Consider the following 22099-nt stretch of genomic DNA (forward strand, 5'->3'; position numbering starts at 1 on the left):
GGGAGTGGACTGATGGTTGATCTGGATAATCTTAGTGATCTTTTCCAGCCTTAATGATTCTACAGTTCTGTGTTTCAATCTTTCCTTTATTTGATGCTTATTGAAAGTGCAGGTCCACAATCGTTTGCAGACTTCCAGAAGCTAACAGTTGGAGGCAGCATCAGCAGCAGTAATAAAAATATGATATAAATGTGCAAAAAGTTCCAGCACTGTAAAGCAATCTCTATTCTGGCAGTCCATACTCAGATGTTACAGCACTGACTGCATGCTATACTAACTTGGGTATTCATTTTTTTTTTAGCTACTGCTTTAAGACAGAGACTTCATGGATAAATATGAAATCCTTAAAAAAATTGGAGAAGGATCTTTTGGCAAAATATTCTTGGCGAAAGCAAAAGTGGATGATGAGCAATGTGTTATCAAAGAGATTGATTTAACCGAGGTAAAACAGCAAAACCTGGATGATAACAGTAGTTACTGACCAAATTGTGATGATTGCATTCTGCTAGCATGTGTACTTGGGTGAAGTCTTACCACGTTTGTAGATGTTCTTCAAAGGCATAGTTAAACTTTTTGGACTCTGTGCTCTTTGACTGCCATTTTAGTGATTTTTCAAATTTAGACTAAATATTTTGGTATTAACACTTTGTTTTTCACTGTGTGTGTTTTTTTTTTCTTTTCAAAGCTGTGCTTACTAAACATTATAGTACCTGTTTTAACTTTTATAGCAGATGATTCAGCTACAATGACATTTTGCTAATGAATTGACAAGGCACAATTCTGTGACACATTTCTATAAACTTTTCCATTTCCTTTTTTTTTTTTTTCCACATCCATGTTTTCAGAGATGAGTAATTTACAACGGAGTCCTTCCAATTCTCATTTATTGTGTGTGGCAGTTTGGTTTGTCTAACTGTATAACTCAATTTGTATAACTCAAAATGTCCATTCTGTAGTTGTCATCTCAGTTACTTGGCTGGGCTCGGGCCTGCTTTAGAAGAACAAGGATGCTGTTTGTTGTGTTTGAGAATTCTGTTCTAGGCTGAGGTGAATTGGGCCATAGAAGTGCTGTGTTTCTTTCTGTGGGCTGCAAAGAGTGGCTAGCCCAGGTATCAGAGTAATGTCCTCCTATATCTACTTCCAGAAGGACAGGCAGTTGAACTCCCAGGAATTTCAATAGTCATTTTCATTGGGTATCTACGTGCTTGTGACAGGTCTTGTGTTCTGGGCCACACCAGTGAATTTATGGTGTATGAGAGAATCATAATAGAAGAAAACTGGTATGTATGAGGCCTAGAAAGAACTATATAACCTGCAGATTCAAGCCCAGAAAAAAAAATTGATTTGATTTGGTCATTTCTAATCTTGTATTTCAGTGTATGCAAAATAGAAAAAAAAAAAAAGTAAATATTTTCTGGTAGTTTATCCCAACTGTTAAACAAGAGCTGGTTACAGAAAGTTCTGACTCTGAAGTTGTAAAATTTGTCTGATGTTGTAGAGTGTGTTTCTTTCTTGTATGAGCTGTACCCTGACCTGTACTCTTCAAATATATGAAGAAAGTTTAACTTTTTGTTAACTTTGCTAACTTTTTCGTCTACTTAATAGTAGCATTTGTGCAAAAAGTTTAAAGCTGTCCATTTGCCCATGTGTAAGATGTCATCATTTGATAACGTTCCAATGTATTTCCAAACATCTGCTGCAAATGGGAATTTCAAACTGTATGTACATCGTGTTTTATAATGTTTCTGCATCACCTTGTGGCAGTCTTTCTGCATTGGTAGGAATGCTTTGACACCAATGTAACTGCTTTTGGAAAGAGTTAAGTATATCACTGCTAGCATACAGTTTCTTAATTCTTTGTAGATGCCTGTGAAAGAAAAAGAAGCCTCTCAGAAAGAAGTCATTCTTCTGGCCAAGATGAAGCATGCAAATATAGTAACCTTCTATGCTTCTTTGCAAGGTTTACTTTTAACATTTGTGTTTTATTTGTGACCGTAGGAGTGAAAGGCAGCAAAGTCTAGTTTGTTCTTATTGACCAACACGAAGCGTGGGCCCAGCACCTTATTTATCAGTAGGGACCACTTCCAGCTCCTAAAAATGAACACAAGGTATCAGCTTTAGTCACTACTTTCTCTCTTCACTGAGTGGATGGGACATAACGATCAAATGCTAGATCCTGGGATCTCTGCATTGCTTTAGCTGAACTTTAATCTTGACCTTCAGCAGAGATCCAGAGTTCTGTCAGACTTTCCCAGGATCTTCAATAGAAGAAGAGTGCTTTAGAGTACTGCAGGAAATAGGTCCTGTGGGCCTTTGACTTGTGGGATACCACACTCTGAGGTATTCCTAAGCTTGCAGAAAATTTTTAGCTTGGAATTTGAGGCTGAAAGAGAGAGCAGAGTGGCTTTCAGACAGAGGTTGATGCTGGATTTTGGAGGGCCTGTGAAGAAAAATGAAGGCTGGTGTCCATAGGGAGATATGCAGTTAATGTATGATGCAGTTAGAACTTACTGTACACCCTGAGACCCCACAGTGGGGTTGGGGCTCCTTGGGGTCCACAATCTCACAGGCTTTTGGGTCTGGGACCAGAACTGGGGCTGTAAGAGGTTAACACAGGGTGGGGTTTGGGAGTGTGTTGAACACTTCCCAGATTTCAGGAGCAAAAGCCTTACAAGTCAGTGCTAGCTGCAGTTTACAGCTATTGCTTGGGAATGGAAACAAATGAGGACCCAGGTTTACTTTGGGTCCTTCCCTTTTGAGATAGGGACTAGAATCAACCAAGATTTGCATCTCCCTTTTCATTTTAGAGCTGGAAGTGATCCCAAGTATTGGTGAAAGCTCAGCTTTGACGTAAGGTTAGTACTGGGCAGTGCAACAATCTTTGTCCCAGGTTATTCTGTGATTCCTAGAGGCCCACAGGGAGAAGGGGCTTTGTGCTGGGGGAAGTGAAGCTTCCGTGGCTCAAGTTATTCTAGGATTTTCTGAGTTCACTGTAAGAAGAGAACCAGTAGCCACAAAGAGGATTGTCCTCTCCTGAATATTTGTTTGAAGGTGGGTACCTGTTTCTAACAAAGACTGGGATCAGGCTGTGAGCTGGGACAAGGTAAAGGCCTGCCAACAGTCCAGGACTTGTGGGATTATGTTACTGTTGGTTACTGACTAAGACAGGAATCTTTTCCATGTCGACAGTAAGCTCACGATTACTCATAATTCACAATTATTCATAATTACTGCATGTGTGTCCATCCCTGATTTTAATGCAGTTTCTACATGCAGTCGTGTTTTCCTGTTGTGAGGGAAGGAAAGCTTTATGAAGTCAGAGTTGACATAGGACTGAAAGAGATGGAAGGAAGGCTGTTCTTCATAAAAGCTAACTCCCTATATTTATTTTTCCTGCTGACATCTGTCATAAGGAATGCCTTGTGGAATGAATACTGTACTTACTGCTTTTGTTCAGATTGTTTTATGTGATCAGGATTATAAATATTTCAGGGAACATGCTCATCTGGTAGTCCTCTGGACTCCAGAAAAATCAGAACAGGGTGAGTTCTCATAGTAAACAGCACCTGGTGTTTATTTCTGCTATTGAACTGCTGCTTTCAGCCTTTTCCCTAGCACTGACTGTATACTTAATTTTTATTGGGAAATTAACATTAGCTGTAAGAATATCTGGCTTCTTCTATCAATGTGGTTTCTTGAGGTGTATGTCATGTATTTAATGTACTGGTGAATCTCCATTTAAATAAATGTTCATGTCTTTCTTATTTTTGTATCAGGTGACACTGGAGGTATCAGTGTTTAATCAGTCACTCTTTGAAATGGAGGAGTAGGTAGAGGATTAATTCTCTTAATAGAAAGACTGTAAAAACGTGAATAATTTATTGCTGTATTAATGAATAATAAAGGAAAAAAATATACTTTTCCTTTCAGAAGAAAACAAGCTGTATATTGTGATGGAATACTGTGATGGTGGAGATTTGATGAAGAGGATAAATATGCAGCACGGAGTACTGTTTGAGGAGGACCAGGTGAAACCAGTTAACCAAGGACATATTATGTCAAATGTTGTTTGGATTGTCCAGTCCTAGCAACTGTTTCTGTTATGAACTGTTACAAAAACTGAACATTTCTTCGATGAGTTTAATGGCAGTTCAGAGTTGGCGTTTTACACTATTTTAAGATCTTACATGAATTTATTAACAGTATTTTGATGCCAGTTTTATTCCTCTTCCCTTTATTCCTTCCATCGTGAAGGCACATTCCATTTAGATAAGCAGTATACCCGCTGAGCCAGGTTTATTTTACAAGGTGTTTTGGAGTTACAAGGGGATATATGATGTATGAGTTCCTCATTCTGGTGTGATTTGCATCATGACATATCGTGCTTTAGAATGAAGTCAGTGGTAAATCTCCCATTCATTTTATTTGGGTTAGGTGTTTTCTGGTGCCATTTAAACTGTTAAACCATCCCAGAGAAACAAGGCCAGAATTCTGATTGCTTTTGGAGCATATTCACATGTGTTTTAATTTGTAAATAGGTATGTTTGAGTGGTATTGCAGCTCACAGAAACAGAAGTTCCGCTACTTAGCCTGTTCCTTGATCTTTTAAGTAGCTTTAAGCATTCTGAGGGAAATCTTCCTACATATTGGACTTCGTATATTGAACTCGTTATTTAATTGCATGTAGTCTTCCGCTCTTGCAGTTACAATGAAAACTTGTCTAGATACTGGATAGACATATCTAACCTGTTAGCAGAAATGTACTCTAAATTTTATGACATTACTTCTTGCTTAAATTGGAAAAGAGGAACTCCGTAGCGTAGTATTTATCTATTTATTGTATCAGCTCCACTCAGGGAATCATCTGTGAAACAGAAAGCATTTCTGCATAAAAGATTATATAAACTCAATTAAAGTCTCCCAGGACCTTCAGTTTTCCTGAAGAGAGAAACATGTAAGCAAGTCTTACTTTTGTTTCTGAATTAAATCCAGTGGCTCTTATTCAGTAAAAACCGTATATAACTGAAGTTGGATATAGACTTAAGAACTATCTGGGGTTAAGGATAAACTTGTGTGATTACTTAATAACCAAGTTCCTTCATAGCTCTGTTTTTTAACCACATTTCAGACCTGCTTCCTCTTGCTTCTTTTTCTCCAGACCACATTTGGTACAATTACAAGTATTATAACTGCTTGGTATGGTATCCATTGCTGAGGATTTGGAAGACACTACCCAATTCTGCCTTAGTTGTTGTTGTTAACTCATTTCTAAACATCTAGTCTTCTGACTCTCCTTTGACATAATTATTCAGTCCACACTCAAGTGATGGTCTTGTCACAGTCAATGAAAACTTGACTGGGTTAAAGAAAGTGGGAGCAGGTATTTATATCCATCTCTTGATAGCACTGAAAAAAAAGGAAAAGTCTATGGCATTGATTTTAGTCATTTGAAAGTATTATTTCTTACTGTTTTCTATCATCTGTTTTCTGTGTATTTTAGATTCTGTTGTTGTCTTTGTTGTATATATTTCATCCACACAAATTTACACATATCTGTCCATTTATCTTTACTGCAGATTTTGAGTTGGTTTGTACAGATCTCCTTGGGCTTGAAGCACATTCATGACAGGAAGATTTTACACAGAGACATAAAATCACAGGTAGTAAAAGTGAGATGGGAAAAGGAGTGATTTTATCTTGTGAAAAATATGCTCAAGAAGCTCTGCTTTGTTTCATTTTCGTATATCAGTTTCTTCTTCTTTTTCAGAACATTTTTCTTAGTAGTAACGGGAAGGTAGCAAAGCTTGGAGACTTTGGCATAGCAAGACAGTTGAATGAGTAAGTACCTTTTGTATTTTGTATGAGATCTACACCAAGTATGACTATTTTTTGAATGTTTGGAATGTAACCTGCATGGGAAAATTGTCTGTGAATTGTGCTTGGTCTAGAATGTGAAGAGTCTGTCACTGTATTTTTTCCCATTATCCTGTAATGTGCCATGCTGCTTGAAGCCACAGATCCTTATAACTCTCATCATAGGCTGTTTCTCATCCTATGCTACATAGAATGGAGAAGCCTCAATCTTTCACTGTTTGTTAAAAAAGGACTAGAACCCCCCCTCTGAAATGTTGGGACTAGAACCCCTCCTCTGAAACGTTGAAGTAGATGGCATATCATGGCTTGCATCCATGTGGCTGAACTCTGTTCTCTCAAAGACAGTGGTCTGTCTTATCTTTACTGACTCAGGAGCAGCGTGCCTTAACCTATGTAGTAGCCAGACATTGTTTAGGGAAAGGCTTTTTGGCCAACACGTGCCAGGGGTCATGCTAATTAAAAAAAAAACAAACAGTGATTGAATTTGGTCCCTTTTTTAGCCTCTTGATAGCTCTGACCTTGGCAGGATCTTTTGCCAATGATGTTCTGGTGTTTCATTAGGTATCTTATGGAAAGATAATTTCCTCTGTTCATCATTTTGTAGGTTATCCTTCTGTTATCAGTCCTTAGGTGCTTTGTACTCTACCTGATGCAGTGTACTTGTAACTTCTCCCATCCCTAAACTAAATTAATCTAAGCTTAATCATGTTACTGCATACGCAATAACAGTAAAGGGAGCAGATAGCTTTAGCCAGCATAGACAATTTGTGCATTCTCTTCAGATGCACTTAGCTGTGTTCATGTGTGAGATCCCTTTATGTATTCGTCACATGAATGTGCAGCACATGTAATGTCTGTCAAGGCCCTGTCAGATTGGCTTTGGACTGAAGCCTGCATAACCTTGTAAGTTTGTGGTACATCAGAGCTGGGAGGTCTCAATGAGAGCTGGAGTATATTGGATGAACTTATTTTGGTAGTATCTTCATCCAAGCTTCCTTATCTGCAGGGATATGCTGTGCCATTATTTTAGCTGCAGTCTCCATCATCACCAATACCTTTGTGGTGTGCCCCTTTTTGAAGCACATACCCACTGGCAAAGCCTCAGCTCTTCACATGTAAAATACTAGTGCTGGAAACGCCTACCTTCAGAAGTGTTCTGAGGATACCTGCTTTGAGGCTTGGTACTACATGGTGGATAGGAAGTAAACTCCAGAACTGGAGTACTGAATAGGCATCAGGGACTATAGCTACAAAAATATTTGGGGCTCTATAGAACCTTTTCTCGTATAACAAGTGATTTTAATTTCTCAGTCTCTTTTCTCCCCCTCATCTGTGATACACAAAGGCATTTTCATCTCCATTCTCCGCTTCCAACTGCCAGATAGTGTCCAATATTTCTACTTTCAGTTTAGTGTCCTTGCCACCTCTGGCACTCAGAGTTCTCTCTAAAAAGTGTCACTTCCAACTTTTATTGACATCTAGTGCACAGTGAGAGCAATCACAGTCTGTGAGTACCTTCTGACTTCCCAGTGACTCTTGATGACACGCACAGAATAGATGTCTGAAAGAATGTGAAATGAATGCAAGTGGTGTTTTTTGGCTATATAGCTACATAACAAGTCAGCAGCAAAGATGGAAACAGAATTCACATACTTCTGCTTTAGTTTCTGAACAACACTTCCTCCTTTATCTTGCTTGCATGACTGACTACCACTTAAATGTTCTTACTTCAAAGTCAGAGACTTCTCATATTTTGATGTGTGGTTGATGGCTTTCAGAATTTTATGCTAATGATAATAATTCCTTGAAAATGTTGATTACAGTGCTGATAAAAAGTGGGGTAAAGACAATTCTTGTGCTTTCTGTTGAAATGCAAGCATGTATTAAAATAGTTGGTCATTTTTACAGAGAAATGGGAAATGCTTCTGTTTTTCTTGGAGTGTTCCATTGAGCTATTACTCAACCACTTTGAGAGCAGCTATGATATGCCCCATGGAGTCTAACTCAATTGCTTGCAGACATTTTCAGTGTATAAGCCTTTTTGTTTATTGTGTTTCATTAGCACGACAGAGTTTGCCTATACATGCGTAGGGACCCCCTATTATCTGTCACCAGAGATCTGTGAAAATCGACCATATAACAATAAAACGTAAGTCTCTGTTTTCTTCGTATGCTTGTGCATGAGGGTGTGCAGTCACGAGATGACTTATTTTCATCATGTTGTGCTTTAAATTAATCTTTCTGCAGGACACCAGAAACTTCACACGTATCAGCTAGAGACAGCTTTGCTCTTCAGTCTTGGTAGGAACATTAAGCAGACATAGTTTGTAGCATGTGCCTTTTCCAATGGTAAGGATAGTACCTGGTTAGGTACCACAGAAACATTGGTGCTACAATTAAAAAAAAACCCAAATGTAAGGTTTATATTTTCAGTGCATCTTAAGAAGAAACAAAAGATGCACCGATACTCATGTCTGATGGAATAATGCTAGTAAATCTGTGGCACAGATAACCTCTCTAGAGAGGTTTGCTGTCTGCTGGGGGCCTGCATTCAGAACATTGAGAAGAGGATATCAGGATATCAGGTATGATAAAGGTAGCTGACTGCTATCCCTGCCTGGTCTTTCAAGCTAGGTTGCATGAGACTGCAACCAGGATATTAAAAAATATCAAAAAAATCTTTACATCCCTTGGCAAGATGTTGAAGGAATCAGCAGTGCAGGTGGTGTTCTCCTCAGTCCTTCCATTTGAAGACTGGGATGTGAGCAGGAGGAGGATGGATCTTTGCCTATGTTGGCAATTCTGTCTGTGGCAAAGGCATTGGAACTTGATGATCCTTCTGGTCCCTTCCAATCCAAGGCATTTTTTGATTCTATGATTCTATGAATTTGAGAGCTGAAAAGAGATACTGATTACACGTAAATAAATATTAGTGGCTTTTCATGAAACTTTAATTCCTTTTGTTCACAGAGATATTTGGTCTCTTGGCTGTGTGCTCTATGAGCTATGTTCACTGAAGCATCCTGTAAGTACCTTATAATTAGATCAGTATCATATTATTAAAAAGAAAGTGGACAGCCTAGAAAATTTGTAGAAATAACAGCATTAATTAACTATTGGAATTGATATTTAAGCATGACTGCCAGTGTTTAGTTTTTTGTATTGTGTCTGTTTTGTGCTTACCAAACTACAATGTATTGTGATTGAGTCAACTGAGTTGCATCAGTAATGAAAAATCAGCTTGTACCTTGGTTCCTGAGAACACAGAACACAGAGGATAAGTTGTGTGAACTGAGGCTTTGAAGCTGAATGCTGTGAAGACAGTATGTATGCAGGTCTCTGCTTAACAGCTTTTGGCAAAATTAATCTTGTGTATTTCTGGAAAAATTGTGTCTGTGTTGCTGTATAGCAGTAGAATATGAAAAACTTCCGAGTACCAAAGCTAGCACACCTCCTGAGTCATGCAGCAGAAATAAGGAACATAACCAGAAAATCCATTTAAAAAGTGATTATGTTAATTTTTCTTCAGCAAACTACAGGTGATGAGAACTGATTTCTGAAGAGATTGCATAGCACAGAGCTGCTGTCAGCAAGTGCCTTTTTTCATGTTGAGATACTGGCAATAGGGCAACAAAGAACAGTCTCAAGTTTCACCAGGGGAAGTTCAGGTTGGGTATGAGGGAGAAATTCTTCTTTGAACGAGTGGTCAGGCACTGGAATGGGCTGTCCAGGCTGTCACCGTCCCTGGAGATGTTCAAGAAACGTATAGATGTGATGTTAAGGAACATGGTTTAGTGGACAGCACTGGCGGTAGGAGGATGGTTGGGTTAGATGATCTTAGAGGTCTTTTCCAACCATAATGATTCGATGATTCTAAGGCATCACTTCCAACCAGCAGTACTGTCACCTTTTTATGTTTTTCACTGATCAAGTTTGAAGGCAATAGTTTGCATCAGCTGGTGCTGAAGATCTGCAGAGGATATTTTCACCCAGTGTCTCCCAGATATTCGTATGATCTGAGGATGTTAATTTCCCAGTTGTTTAAAATATCTCCGAGAGATCGACCATCTATCACTTCTATTTTAAGGAAGCCCTTCTTGCAGAAGCTTGTTCTAAGACATTTGCCCCCAGAGGTGAGTACCTTGTAATGCTGCTTGGCAAGAGGAGAATGTGTATCATAGTATAAAACAGTTCTGTCAGATACTTACGTTGCTTATTGTTAACACAGGAAGAACTCAGTCTCACTGTGATACAGAGAAGGAAGCCTTCAGGATTACTGCCTGAAGTCAAGATGATGCCAGGTAATGGTAATGTTATTTAACATTGGTTCTACACTAGTGTTTGTTAGTTATGATGTGGTTGATGGTGATAACTTTCACCAGCAGTCTTTATTGCACATTTGGATATAAGAGTTTCAGCCAAATCTGAAAATAATACAAGGAGAGGACTGAAATAGCAGAAACATTCACCCTAGACAGTGCATCACTATCCTACCTGTTCAGGAAGAGACCACAGATCTTTTGCAACACTCAGTTAGAAAAGCTGCCACGTGGTTCTGGTTTACACAGGTCTCCCTTTTATTTATTGTACTTCTTTGCAAAACTGATTAGTAAAATCCACGTTACGTGAGTGTGACAAATTACACTGTTTCAAAAACATGTCATTCTAAGAATGAAAAGCAGAGTGCTCGGGAACGGAGAGGTGTGATAAAATATGGTTCTGTGATGAAAGGATGTAAGGAATGTTTATTAATTCAGCCTGTCAGTGTTAGGTTTATACACCCTACTATGGTTTCCCAGTGCATTGTGTAGAAAGCAACGATAGTAACCTTTTAATATTTTATTTTTAAAAAGTTTGTAAGCTTCAAAGAAGGAGAGTCCAGGACCAAATTCTTCCAGGATCTGAAATGGTAGCACCTATGACAACGCAGGAATTATATCAAAGAAATGAATGGAAGCCTTCTTCAAGAGGGCAACAGCTTCAGGTACTGTTCATCCACATTCTCATAACATTTCATTATCGTAGAAGATAAACTCTTAATGTTAGAAGAGGTCCTATTAAATTCAACCTAATGCCTGCATCCATCATCCAAAAGATGTTAAACTCTATCTGGCCCAGTATTGACCCCTGGGGTGCCTTGCTGGCTAGCGACATCCAGCTGTGTAGCATGATCAGCTCGGAATCAACATGATTCAGCCAGTTTTCAATCTACGTTGCTACTCCTCCAGCACATTCTTGGTCAGCATTTCTTTGAAGATGTTCTGGGAGACAGTACCAAAAGCTATTCTAAAGTCAAGGTAGGCAATAGCTGCTGCTGTCCCTTTGTCTACCAAGCCAGTCATTTCATTGAAAATGGCTATAAGGTCAGTCAAGTGTGATCTTCCTTTTGTAAATTCATACTGACTACTCCTGATCACCTTCTTGTCTTTCGTGTGTCTGTAAATGATTTCCAGGATAAATTGATGCATCACCTTGCCAGGCATCAAGGTGGGGCTGCCTGGCCTGGAGTTTCCTTCTTCCTGCTTTTTTTGCAAGATAGGAATGACATCTGCTTTCCTTCAGTCCTCAGTCTCCTTTCATGTATGGTCTCATCTATGTTCAGTTTGCTGATGTGTTCTCTAGTCTGGTCCTCTTCCACCAAGAGTGTGTCTTCCTTGCTCCAAACTCTCTCCCTGGTCGGAAGGCCCTGGGATTCCTTAAGGCCACGCTTGCTGCTGAAGTCTGAGACAAAGAAGGGATTCACTACCTCTGCCTTTTTCATTCAGTATCACCAGGCATTCACTGCTCACAGTTCTCAGTTTTCCTATTTAGATGGTCTGATTTAGTTTTCCTGTTGGCATTAGATTGCCATACTCGTGGACACCATACTCTAAAATTTCCTATAATGAGGCACAATATGTACACTTTCTGAAGTTACCTCTTTTTTAGGAATATTACTGGCAGTGGAAAATTTTTCTTCTTACATAGATATGAATCTGTATTGTGCATTAATCTGCACTGTGCTGTGGGTAGAGGTGCAAAACAGGGAGGAATAGATAACATATTTACTGGCTAAGCAAGGGACCCTGAGATGCTTTTTTCAGCTTTTTTCTCATACACCATGTGATGTTTTTAGTCTCCCACTGTGGAAAAGTTCATTGATGTCTTGTTGCACTTCTTTTATATCATGCAGCAGCGTGTGACCTTTCTCTTGGTTGTTCTTATGAGATGGAAAAGGCAGTCTTGTTGCATATTAGAGATGCAGGAAAGTTGCATCACAGAAAGGACTTTGAGAAATGAGAAGCTAACTCCCACAGGCAGATAATCAAAGAGATGCTGACACGAGCAGCACAGTGCTCCCCAGAAAACATTAGTCTGTGTGTTTACTGCCCCAAATGATGTCCCACGTTCCCACTGCTGTCACATATAAGACTGTCCTGGAATTATCTCAGTGTTCTGGACTTTGGAACAATGGTGTGGCTCAAGGACAACTAAGTTACAGGGCACAAAGCCCTGACTCACACAACATGGGCTGCTGTCTAATCACAGGAGATGATGGAACAGGAAAAAGAGGAGGACAGTAAGATTACATACACCCTGTGTGTAACAAGTTAGGAAGTTTGTGAAATGATTTTGAGAACTTACACTAACTGTACTTACACTAACTTACACAGACTGTATTAAAATGCAACTCAGAATGGGGAGGATAGGAAATAGTTCAAACTGGTATTGATACTAATGAAAACAATTAAATTAACATCCTTTATTATATTTTCAGCCACAGAGCTCCAGATTTAAGATGGCAGAAAGGCCAGAAAATATTAGAGTACATGGCCATTATGGTCATTACTATGATAAACTCGACAATTTGCAAAGGAAAATTAATGCATGTTATGACATTTCTCACATCAGCCAAAGAGCAGAGGAATATTATAAACTAAAAGGACAAATTGCACCTCCACCCCCCCCACCTGAATGGTAAACCTTTCTCATTATTTCCTAGCAGTGAACTGTCACTCATTATTTTGAGTAATCAGTCTTCCTCTTTAGGTAGCACTGTAATTATAACTTATGTAATCTTTCCTTCTCTGCTTGGTCTTTGATAATTTTTGCACAGGTTTATTGTACAACACTGGAACTCCTGCTCTTCTCAATCCAGAAGTTCCTTCTGAATGTATTGTCCTGATGTTTGAAATTTCATTATCAAAATGTCTCCCGTACCTCATCGAGTGAAAAGTAAAACACAACCTTTCTGTAGACTTTCTGGCCATATCAAAGATAAACATTGTCTTTTCCTCCCATCAGAAACAGAAAGAACTAAAGAGCAAAAGCTGTTCTGTACTGAAGGGGATGGAGTGGGAGACAAGCCATGCAAATGTTTTTTTGGAAGCCTATATTTTGGTTTTAGATATAAAGACCTGCTCTTCAGCGGTCTGTGGATTTCAAAGCCTTTCTTTTATAAAGCAGAGGTAGAAACTTTCTCTTTTGAGAATGCCTGTCCATTGACCACTTATTTTGAGGATCAGGAAAAATGACTTTATTCTCATTAACATTTTCACATGCCATTTCTCAAATAAAAGCTGAAAAGGTACTCTGCTCTTCAGAAGGCTAATATAACTAAAATAATAGGAAAGGAGCTGCCCAAAGAGCGTATGTTTTCTTTTTGCTATTATACTGTTGTCTTGTATTTATACATATTTTATCCATACGTATACATTCATGTTGTACAAACAGAGCTGGCAGAGTATTGCTCGTGCACAAGATAGAATCTGTGAAATAAAATGCAGGATAAGGATGTCACTTTCTTCTCTCAGGCCTGCAGAATACCTTCAAAGGCGCTTTGAAGCCCAGCAGTACAAGATTAAAGTGGAAAAACAGCTGGTGAGTGAATACTGAATCACAGAATCAAATCAGTGAAAGAATCTGAATGAAAATCCTCAAGATGTACTGATGTCTTTCTAATAGACTGTAACAGTGACAGGTAGAAAGTTCTGCTCTAGCAAATTTGTTGATCTGCTCTACAGTGGTCATCTTCAGGTTTTATTTTTAATGTAAAACTTTAACAATGTAAAATTCTACAATGACTCTTACTTCCAAAAATACACACTTGCCTTACTGCACTCCTCAGTGGAAGAGGGAAAGTGAATTCAGTGAGCACTGAAGAAAGGATTCTAAGTGAAAATTCATTTGCTTTGGGGTTTATTTGTGCCTCCACAGGGGCTGCGGCCATCCTCTGCTGACCCATATCGTGACCAAATGCAGATGCAAAACATAAATGAGGAGCATCTCAAAATGCATCAGCAGGACACGTCTAGAAAGAGTGAGATGAAAGAACAGGTAAAGAAGATGTTTTTCTTAGTTGCTTGAAGCTGTTTCCTTACACTCCGCAACAGTGGTGTTCTTTATATTGCTGTTTCTCTATGCCTTTCTAATAAATATGCATTCCAACTTATTGTTGTTTAATAGGAGTACCTGAAGCAGTTGCAGAAAATTCGTGAAGAATACCACAGCAATATGAAAGAAATCAGATTAAGAGCAAGGGTACACCAGGTAGCAAAGCAGTCATATTTCCTTTCCTATCAAACATACATGCAGTCATATTTCCTTTTCCTTTTCTAAGGTAATACACTTAATTAGTAATTGAAATGAAAATTTTATCAATATATTCCTTAGGAGAATCAAAAAATACAAGATAAAACCTTTCTGGTGAGTCAAGGGAAAACTGAAGACCACTCTGAAACCAAAGATACAGCTGGAATAAGAGGAGAATCACTTGAGGTATGAGTACCATCCTATAGTCTATACAGAACTTTTTATTCATAGTCTTTGATTCGCTCTCTGGGACTATTATGGAAAATGTAATGTCTAAATCTTAACTGATATTTGTACCACATATGAAAATATCCCTTGATTTCCTTCATGAGCAGCCTGGAAAGCTTATTTGGACTAGTTCTAATTCCGTTTGATCACTTCTTGTTCCCCTATTTAATTATGGAAAGGTATTTCCACCTCATTTCTTTTTGTGGTGTGTTTCTTCTCCTTCCTTTCTGAGTGAAGGAAAGAGGAAATCACTCACTGTAAGTCTTCATTAGAATGCTGTACAGAAGATGTATTAAATAAGAGCTCAGAGTAGAACATGAATACTTCTCCTGTAAGGAAGATGCTCACTTGGGGAGTAAGTTACAATCCAGTTTTATGTGGATTTCTTACCTGAACAGAAATTTGGGAGAAGTGGTAGTAAGAAGCGGAGCCAAAGATTTCCATCTGCAGGAATTCATCACTTCTTCCTCATCAGATACTTCCAAAACAGCCGCTGGAATGGAGCTTCAGAATCATTCCACTTTTACTTTGAAATACTGCTGTGGTGAAAACCAGATGAGGTTTCCAGAACACAAGTGGTTCTACAGCAGTATTTTCAGGAGTGAAACACATGAAAGCGTCAACTTGTCAAATTATTTATCAGAGCACAAACTGATGGCTAATTTTGAAAGGAAACGTAGGTGGTCGGATTCTTAAGCCAGAATTTGTTTCATGTGGTGTAGGACTTCGTGCAGTGTTGAGTAGCAGGGGGCAGATTTCCACATAAAATGTGACAGACATTGCTACCCTACTGCAGTGATTCTTCAGTGATTAATGGATCCTAATTCCAGCTTTTACTAAAATGAAATCCCTTGCTGGGATAGGCTAGGCTATAGGCAACTCCAGCCACAACTGGACAGAAAAGTAAGTTTTATGCCTGTTTGATGTCACCTTAATTTGTGGGCACTCCATCAACTGGAGAAACTCCACAGATGTTTCTAAAATGTCGGTGAGTTGTTGTGGCTTCTCCTGATGTTGATGATGAGCAGATGTACAGCAGATCATTGATGGACCTGTATACAATCATTTTCTTTGCTTTTATGAGGCATGTTCTAACGCAGGATTTAGGAATATGCAGAGGAATAATTAAGTAATTTTTAGGTGTTAACAGAAAACAAGATCACATGAAAACTAGACTTTGTACAGGTACAGGTTTCAGTTACAATATTGATTTTCATCATTTCCAAAGTCTGCCAGTATGAAACTAAGCAATGAATGGAATATTCTTAAAGACACATATATGAGGAAATCAATGACTAGGTTTATTACTGAAACAAGTCTTTTTACATAAGGTATATACATATTCTGCTTCCAAATATTTTAAAGTTGTTGTTTTTCTCTCCTAGGGCATGGAAGAAAACTTTAAACAGGTCAGACTCCAGGACAGGCAAGACCAAGAAAATCTAGAGAAGAAATGCAGCAGAAAGGTATCCGTACTTACCATAAGTTTTGCCATTTTATTAAATCAGTACAGTGATGCCACAGTAGCTCTGGAAATCAAAGTATTTGAGAACCAGTTAGGAGGATCATTTGCTAAGTTTCTGTGACAAGATAGAATGACTAAGAAACATATGGCAGAGCTTTTCGGGTCTTTTGAGGGAGACCCCACTTAAATCTTACCAGAGAGAAATCAGTCCCCATTTGTTCATCTGAATATCAAACTGCTTGTCTGAACATATTTTTGTTCAACATTATTCTCTGCAATGCTTTTTGAATTGTAAGAGGGGGTAGGAAATGAATGGGAATGCGCATGAGACATCAGGAAAGTTTTGGACCATAAAATCATTCTGAAGTGGCCTAAAGGTGTTTTGTGAAGTTTGTTTTTGTGAAGTTTGTTTTTGAAGGTGTTTTGCACTGAAGCAGATTTTAATAATGGCTGAGAAACAGCATAAGAACCAACTCAGTGTATTACAAGTATTTAAATTAAATGATTATTAAAGACACCTTTTCTTAAGATCAGTGATATTCTGGCTTTCTCTACTGAATGCAGTCTTTTGGAAATATCCATAAACTGCTCTTTAGAACAATCTATTTTTGTCTTCTTTGATCTTGTTAAAGAAAAATGCTGCTAAACAGAAGTCATTTTTAACAGAGCAATGGTTTTCAAGTTTATAGTTCTCTATAAACTGTGTGCCTTTAATTATGTACTTTAATATTTTAATGAAGTGTTTGAATTTTCTTTAGGGGGGAGTAAAATTTGAAATTAATTTAGATGTGTGTGTTCCTGAGGAAGACAGCATTCAAGAAGCAGAGGTAGGGTTCAGTTATATTCAAAGCACTTACATCAGTAATCTGGAATGGTGACAGTAGCTCCATATCTAAGGTTTAAATGTTTTCATGACCATCATTCTCTACCTTGGTTTTTTTCCAGGTACAGGATAAACTCAGTGAGATATTAACTTCTGTGGATAGTGAGAATCTTGAAGAGAAATTATTGAATATTTATGAAAGTCCTATGGACAGGGCCTTGGGAGAATTATCTGGACACCAAAAAGGTATTTCATAGGGAAATTCAATTGACTATGAGTCCTGAAAATAAGGTGAGAGCTAGATAAGTTCAGTAACTGCAAGACATAACAAGTTTATCTGATGTTTCTCTCTCACTTCAATATCTTATACCACTATCAATGTTTCACCCCCTGAAATCTATTTAAAAATGAAATAACTTCTTCCTCTTTTTCTTCTCTCTAGCGTACAGTGATGCAGGTGATACTGAAAAAAAAAGAAAGCATTGGCAAGCTGGAACACCTCAGACACTACTGAAATGTTTAGCCAATATTGATACTTCATCTGTATCTGTATGTCCTACTATGGCTGAAAATGAACTTGGTAAGAAAGTTTTTATGCTTTTCAGTGAGCTAAAGTGGGGAGCTACTAAAATTCAGCCAGACTGCTCATTTAAATACCTCTGCAAACTTTTCCATACCAGAACATTCGCATGATCGAACGGGCTTTTAATTGGAAGGACACTGTAATAGTTGAGGTTATTGGATGTGTTAAACCATAGAACGAAAGAATTGCTTTCCCCTCTAAAACTGCAATCATGTTTTGCTGCTCATAAATAGAAAGAGCACAGTTTTAGGAATCACTGTGTAACCTGAGTAATTTGCTGCCAGTCTGCAGTGAATCAACACAGCTTTCTCAGACGTTGAGCTGATAATACAAAAGAACTCTGGCAGTCTGTGGCCAAAGTCATCCAAGAGCGTGGTGGTGTTCTGGTTTCCCATGCCACAGACTCGTGTTAATACACATCACGAGTGCATCCTTACACAGATGTGATTGTGGTGGTTTTCCTTTTCTGAAGAGGTGATTTGTTTACTTTCTTGCAGTACCAGTGCATATATTCCCAGACAGAAGGGTAGCTTCAGTGACTGGGTGCTGTAAACAAAGGACTTGTCCAGCATCCTTGCAATCTCCCAACATCCCAGATACACGGGAACAACCTGAAGAGTTTGCATAGATACTCAAGACAAAGCAAAATATTGTTAGGATGCCACTTCTTGTTCCTTGCACATTAGGTGATGGGCACAGGGAACAAGAGAAACAGGAACTTTTTGGAAGCTTTTCAGCTCCAAACCAACAAGTCTGAGAACAAGGACTGCTCAGTGAAGCTCTACCTGTTTATTCCAGGATCAAGTATGCTTATTACTTGAACATAAACACTGGTGTTAAGAAATTTTTAGTGACAAACAGTCCAGACAGAGCAGTGTTGCACAAAAGGAAGAAATTAGAGTCAAAATTAGTTTAATTCCAGCAAAAGGCAGTGACAAGCCACAGTCATGATTTAGTGACCTGAGAACCTTCCTGTTCTTCAGCTGACCGTGTTATTCTGCCTGAAGACATCACAGAAAACAGGAAGCAGTGGAAACAAACAGCCCCAGGGACACTCCTGAACATCTTAGCAAAAGCAGAGCTCTGTAATGATTCCTTCATCCAGCTTAAAGAGGAAATAGGTAGGATGTCTGTTACTGTAAATTACACAAGGTTTTCTTCAGTTACTGTGTTACTGTGCTACTGGCAGAGGACAAGAAGCAGTACTTTTAGAAAATTTAGAAGCAATTGACAAATGAGAAAAGCATTGGCAGTTTCTGCCAGCAGCACTGGCTCTGTCCTGCAGCAGTGCAAGTCCTCTTTCAGGATGTAGCTGTTTTCAGCAGGTGGGAAAACCTGCTTACCAGCTATCACTTTATATATAATTCTTCATTTACCTGGGCAGAATGAGGTTAAGGTACTACTTGCAACAAGGCAGGAGATAGCACAAATCTGGAATTAGCCTCTGCAGCAGTTGAGATTGAAGAACCTTGTAAAAAATCTACAAATCTGTGCAAATACATGTATTTCTGTGGAACAGCTGTAAATTGTAGTACATAATGGCTGGTGAGTGGCTTTACATAGTCCATGCTGATACTGCTGAAACTGATTTCAACTCACTTATGCTGCAGCACACTTCTCTAAAGTAAGAGGCTGCTTTAAAAATGACATTTTCTATGCATCAGCACGTAGCTAAAAGGCAGAGAATTTTCTACAGAAAGATAAATGTAACCAAATGGTGTCGTTTTACACAGAGTTGCCAGTCTACTGAATGTTTAATTGAAAAATAGGAAGCCAAATAAATTGCATGCACCAAATTTCAATATTTTTAATGGATCGTGAGAAATATCTTTCATTCACAGCAGTGCAGACAGCACTCTCTTGCTAATTATGCATCCCATACATGCTCCAATAGAATAACAAGCTTTTGAAAAACTGCTCCATCCTGAAGCTTAATGAGGCTGAATTACCTTTCTGGAACTGGCTTTAAAGCTTACACATAAAAAAAAAAAGGAAGAGAAAAGAAAAAAAGCAAATCGCTTTTCATAGACTCACAAGGTTGGAAAGGACCTACAAGATCATCTGGTCCAACCATCCTCCCATCACCACTGCTACCACAAGCACTAAACCAAATCTCACAGCTCCTCATCCAGACACCTCTTGAACACTGCCAGGGACGGCGACTCCACCACCTCCCTGGGCAGCCATTCCAGTGCCTGACCACTCTGAGACAAAAAGTTCTTCCTCATGTCTAATCTAAACCTCCTCTGATACAACCTGTGGCCATTTCATTTCATTAATGTCAGCAGCCCATAGAACTAAAGCAAGAATAAGGTCATGTGGGTATTATTAAGTGCTATTCCTTTGAGCAGTTATATGTTAAAATACCACCCTCCTTCAATACCCAGTTCTGTCCTGCTACAAAAGTTGTCATTGTGGAATACACATTTGTGTTACCCAAACCAACAGATTTCAGTTGGACTACACACAGGATTCATCCCATGTGTACTGAAACAACCCTTAGAACAGTTCTCCCACTTTTCAGGTTGAAGTTGCCTTCCAGTCTCTGAAAGTGAGCAGTTTCAGCGAATCATAGCTACTATATTCAAGCAGTAATTTTCAGCCTTTCCCACACAGTATTCTCCTAAGTTTTCCACCGAAAATAGAGGCTGTTGTATTTGGTACTTAACCTCCCAACATCAGATCTGCATTCTTACTTACCCTTTATAGTCCTTTGGTTGTGGTCTGCAAACATGCTGGATTACACCGAGCTGAAGTTATAAACTGCTGACTAAAACATGTCATCAGGAATAACTGAAGTCGGTTAAGCACAGTACTGACAGTGCTGTATTCAACAAATAAACAAATAAATAAAGCATTTATTTATTTGCTATTATTTTAGATACTATTTTATAATTAGCTAATATGGAAATAAAGACATTAACCTTGTTGCCTTCAGAAGAAAGCAAGGAAGACGATTCAGAAACGTGTGCCTGTGTTGCTGTTGATGAAGGCAGACTTGAGCCAAGATCAGATGATGAAGACACGTAAGTGAAGCACATCAGAAATCAAATTCATACGATGAAGTTTTCATGAGGTGGCAGGATGTATTGCTTGAAGCTCTTTTTCTCCATTCTTTTGAATTCATAACTGAAGAAAACTTGTTTTACAGTCTGCTAATGTACCTTTATTTTCAAAAGCTAACGCTGATGTTAAAAACGTTAGGCCTAAGTATTAACATGGCTGGTTCCCATTTAGATAGCAAAAGATCTCACAAAAAGAGGTGAAGACACAACTTACGTTTTCTATGTAGCTTGTATATTCTTTACAAAGCATTGTAAAAAGTCTTAAAGGCACTGAAACTAGAAATACTTGTAACAACATACACTTAATGAATACAAATTTCTTGCTTAATTTACAGAAATTTTGCAGACTCTGGAGATGAGCTGAGACATGAGCTGGAAGCAGCTTTGGAAAAAGCGGTAATGTCTTCAGCAGAGAGATGCACAGAGTCTTCTGTGCTTTCAATAAATAAAGATCAAGCTCATGAAGAAAGCACCAGCTTACCTAGCAAACTACTTGAGAAATGTAATGATGAGTTAGAAAGTAACTGTGGGTCACTTACTTTAGATGCAAATAATGGAAAAAGCAAGCAACAGCTACATGATGCACAAGAATGATTACTGATTGAAAACAAAATTTTCCTGGAAATGTGAACTACATCAGTAAAATAATAATAATGAAGAACAGGTAGCTGTCAGTAAATTCCAGGTAAATCAATTGCTTTTCAATAGCGTTAACAATTAAGATGTTTCTTGACATTTTTTAAAGGAAAAAAAATAACAGGCTACTTTTGGGATTACTACATGTTGAAAAACTCCAATCCAGAATTGTGTATGTGATGCACTTTCCTTGATTAATGTAAACTACCTGGGACATCTCTGACACTTGCCTGGGCAACTTCTGACTGCACACTCTGCAGCCATTTTTATATCATGTTAGAAAGTCTCCCAGTCAGAGTATTTTATTTTCATAGATCAATCAATATCCCATTTTAAGAAGCTTTTCCAGCTTTTCACAACCCCTCAGTACCATCAGTGCACCTTAGTATTTCATGTAGTTTCATTTATACTGCACTGACTGCACCTCCAACTCAACTTATACAGCAGCAGTAAGTGGGCTTACTGTGCCATGAGAATTGTGCATTCCCCAGTTCCTAATAAAACTTAGGACAGGGTTCCAGTGAATTAATTAATTTCCAGTGATTAAACACACGTTTTTCCAACCATATTTTTTTCACATACAAAATGTCATCAATACAGGTGAAGTTTAAATAGAGGAAAAAAACATGTTCTAAAGTCTGATTTCAGTAGGTTGTTGCACTTTTCTTGTAGTTCTCAGCACAACCTAAAACACTGTTGTGATGGCTCAAAAAAACCCAGTGTTTCTCCAGTTTGGATATGAAAATGGATGCTTCATATTTTAACTTTTTGCTCACTTAGTTCTCAGTGTCATAAGCACTCTTAGAGTTGTGAGGTTTGTATTTGTGTGCTATCTAATTATGGTCTCTAATTTA

The 22099-nt window shown here is 38.4% G+C and overlaps 1 protein-coding gene across 1 annotated transcript; it reads left to right on the forward strand.

Annotated features, from left to right (window-relative positions):
• Positions 1-325: 325 nt before the first annotated feature.
• Positions 326-21203, forward strand: LOC306958330 (serine/threonine-protein kinase Nek5-like; the record flags this gene model as incomplete). The annotated part of the gene is made up of 22 exons (XM_079549832.1): positions 326-442; positions 1864-1960; positions 3931-4028; positions 5577-5660; positions 5768-5838; positions 7937-8023; positions 8845-8899; positions 9807-10007; positions 10103-10175; positions 10728-10858; positions 12632-12831; positions 13668-13734; positions 14071-14190; positions 14320-14403; positions 14527-14631; positions 16059-16139; positions 16897-16965; positions 17084-17207; positions 17404-17541; positions 18528-18665; positions 20483-20570; positions 20945-21203. 22 exons carry the CDS (start codon positions 326-328, stop codon positions 21201-21203), a joined length of 2487 nt encoding a protein of 828 aa, XP_079405958.1.
• Positions 21204-22099: the final 896 nt, after the last annotated feature.

The sequence above is a fragment of the Tetrao urogallus genome (genome assembly GCF_951394365.1).
Source record: "Tetrao urogallus genome assembly, chromosome: 1".
Classification (NCBI taxonomy): domain Eukaryota; kingdom Metazoa; phylum Chordata; class Aves; order Galliformes; family Phasianidae; genus Tetrao; species Tetrao urogallus.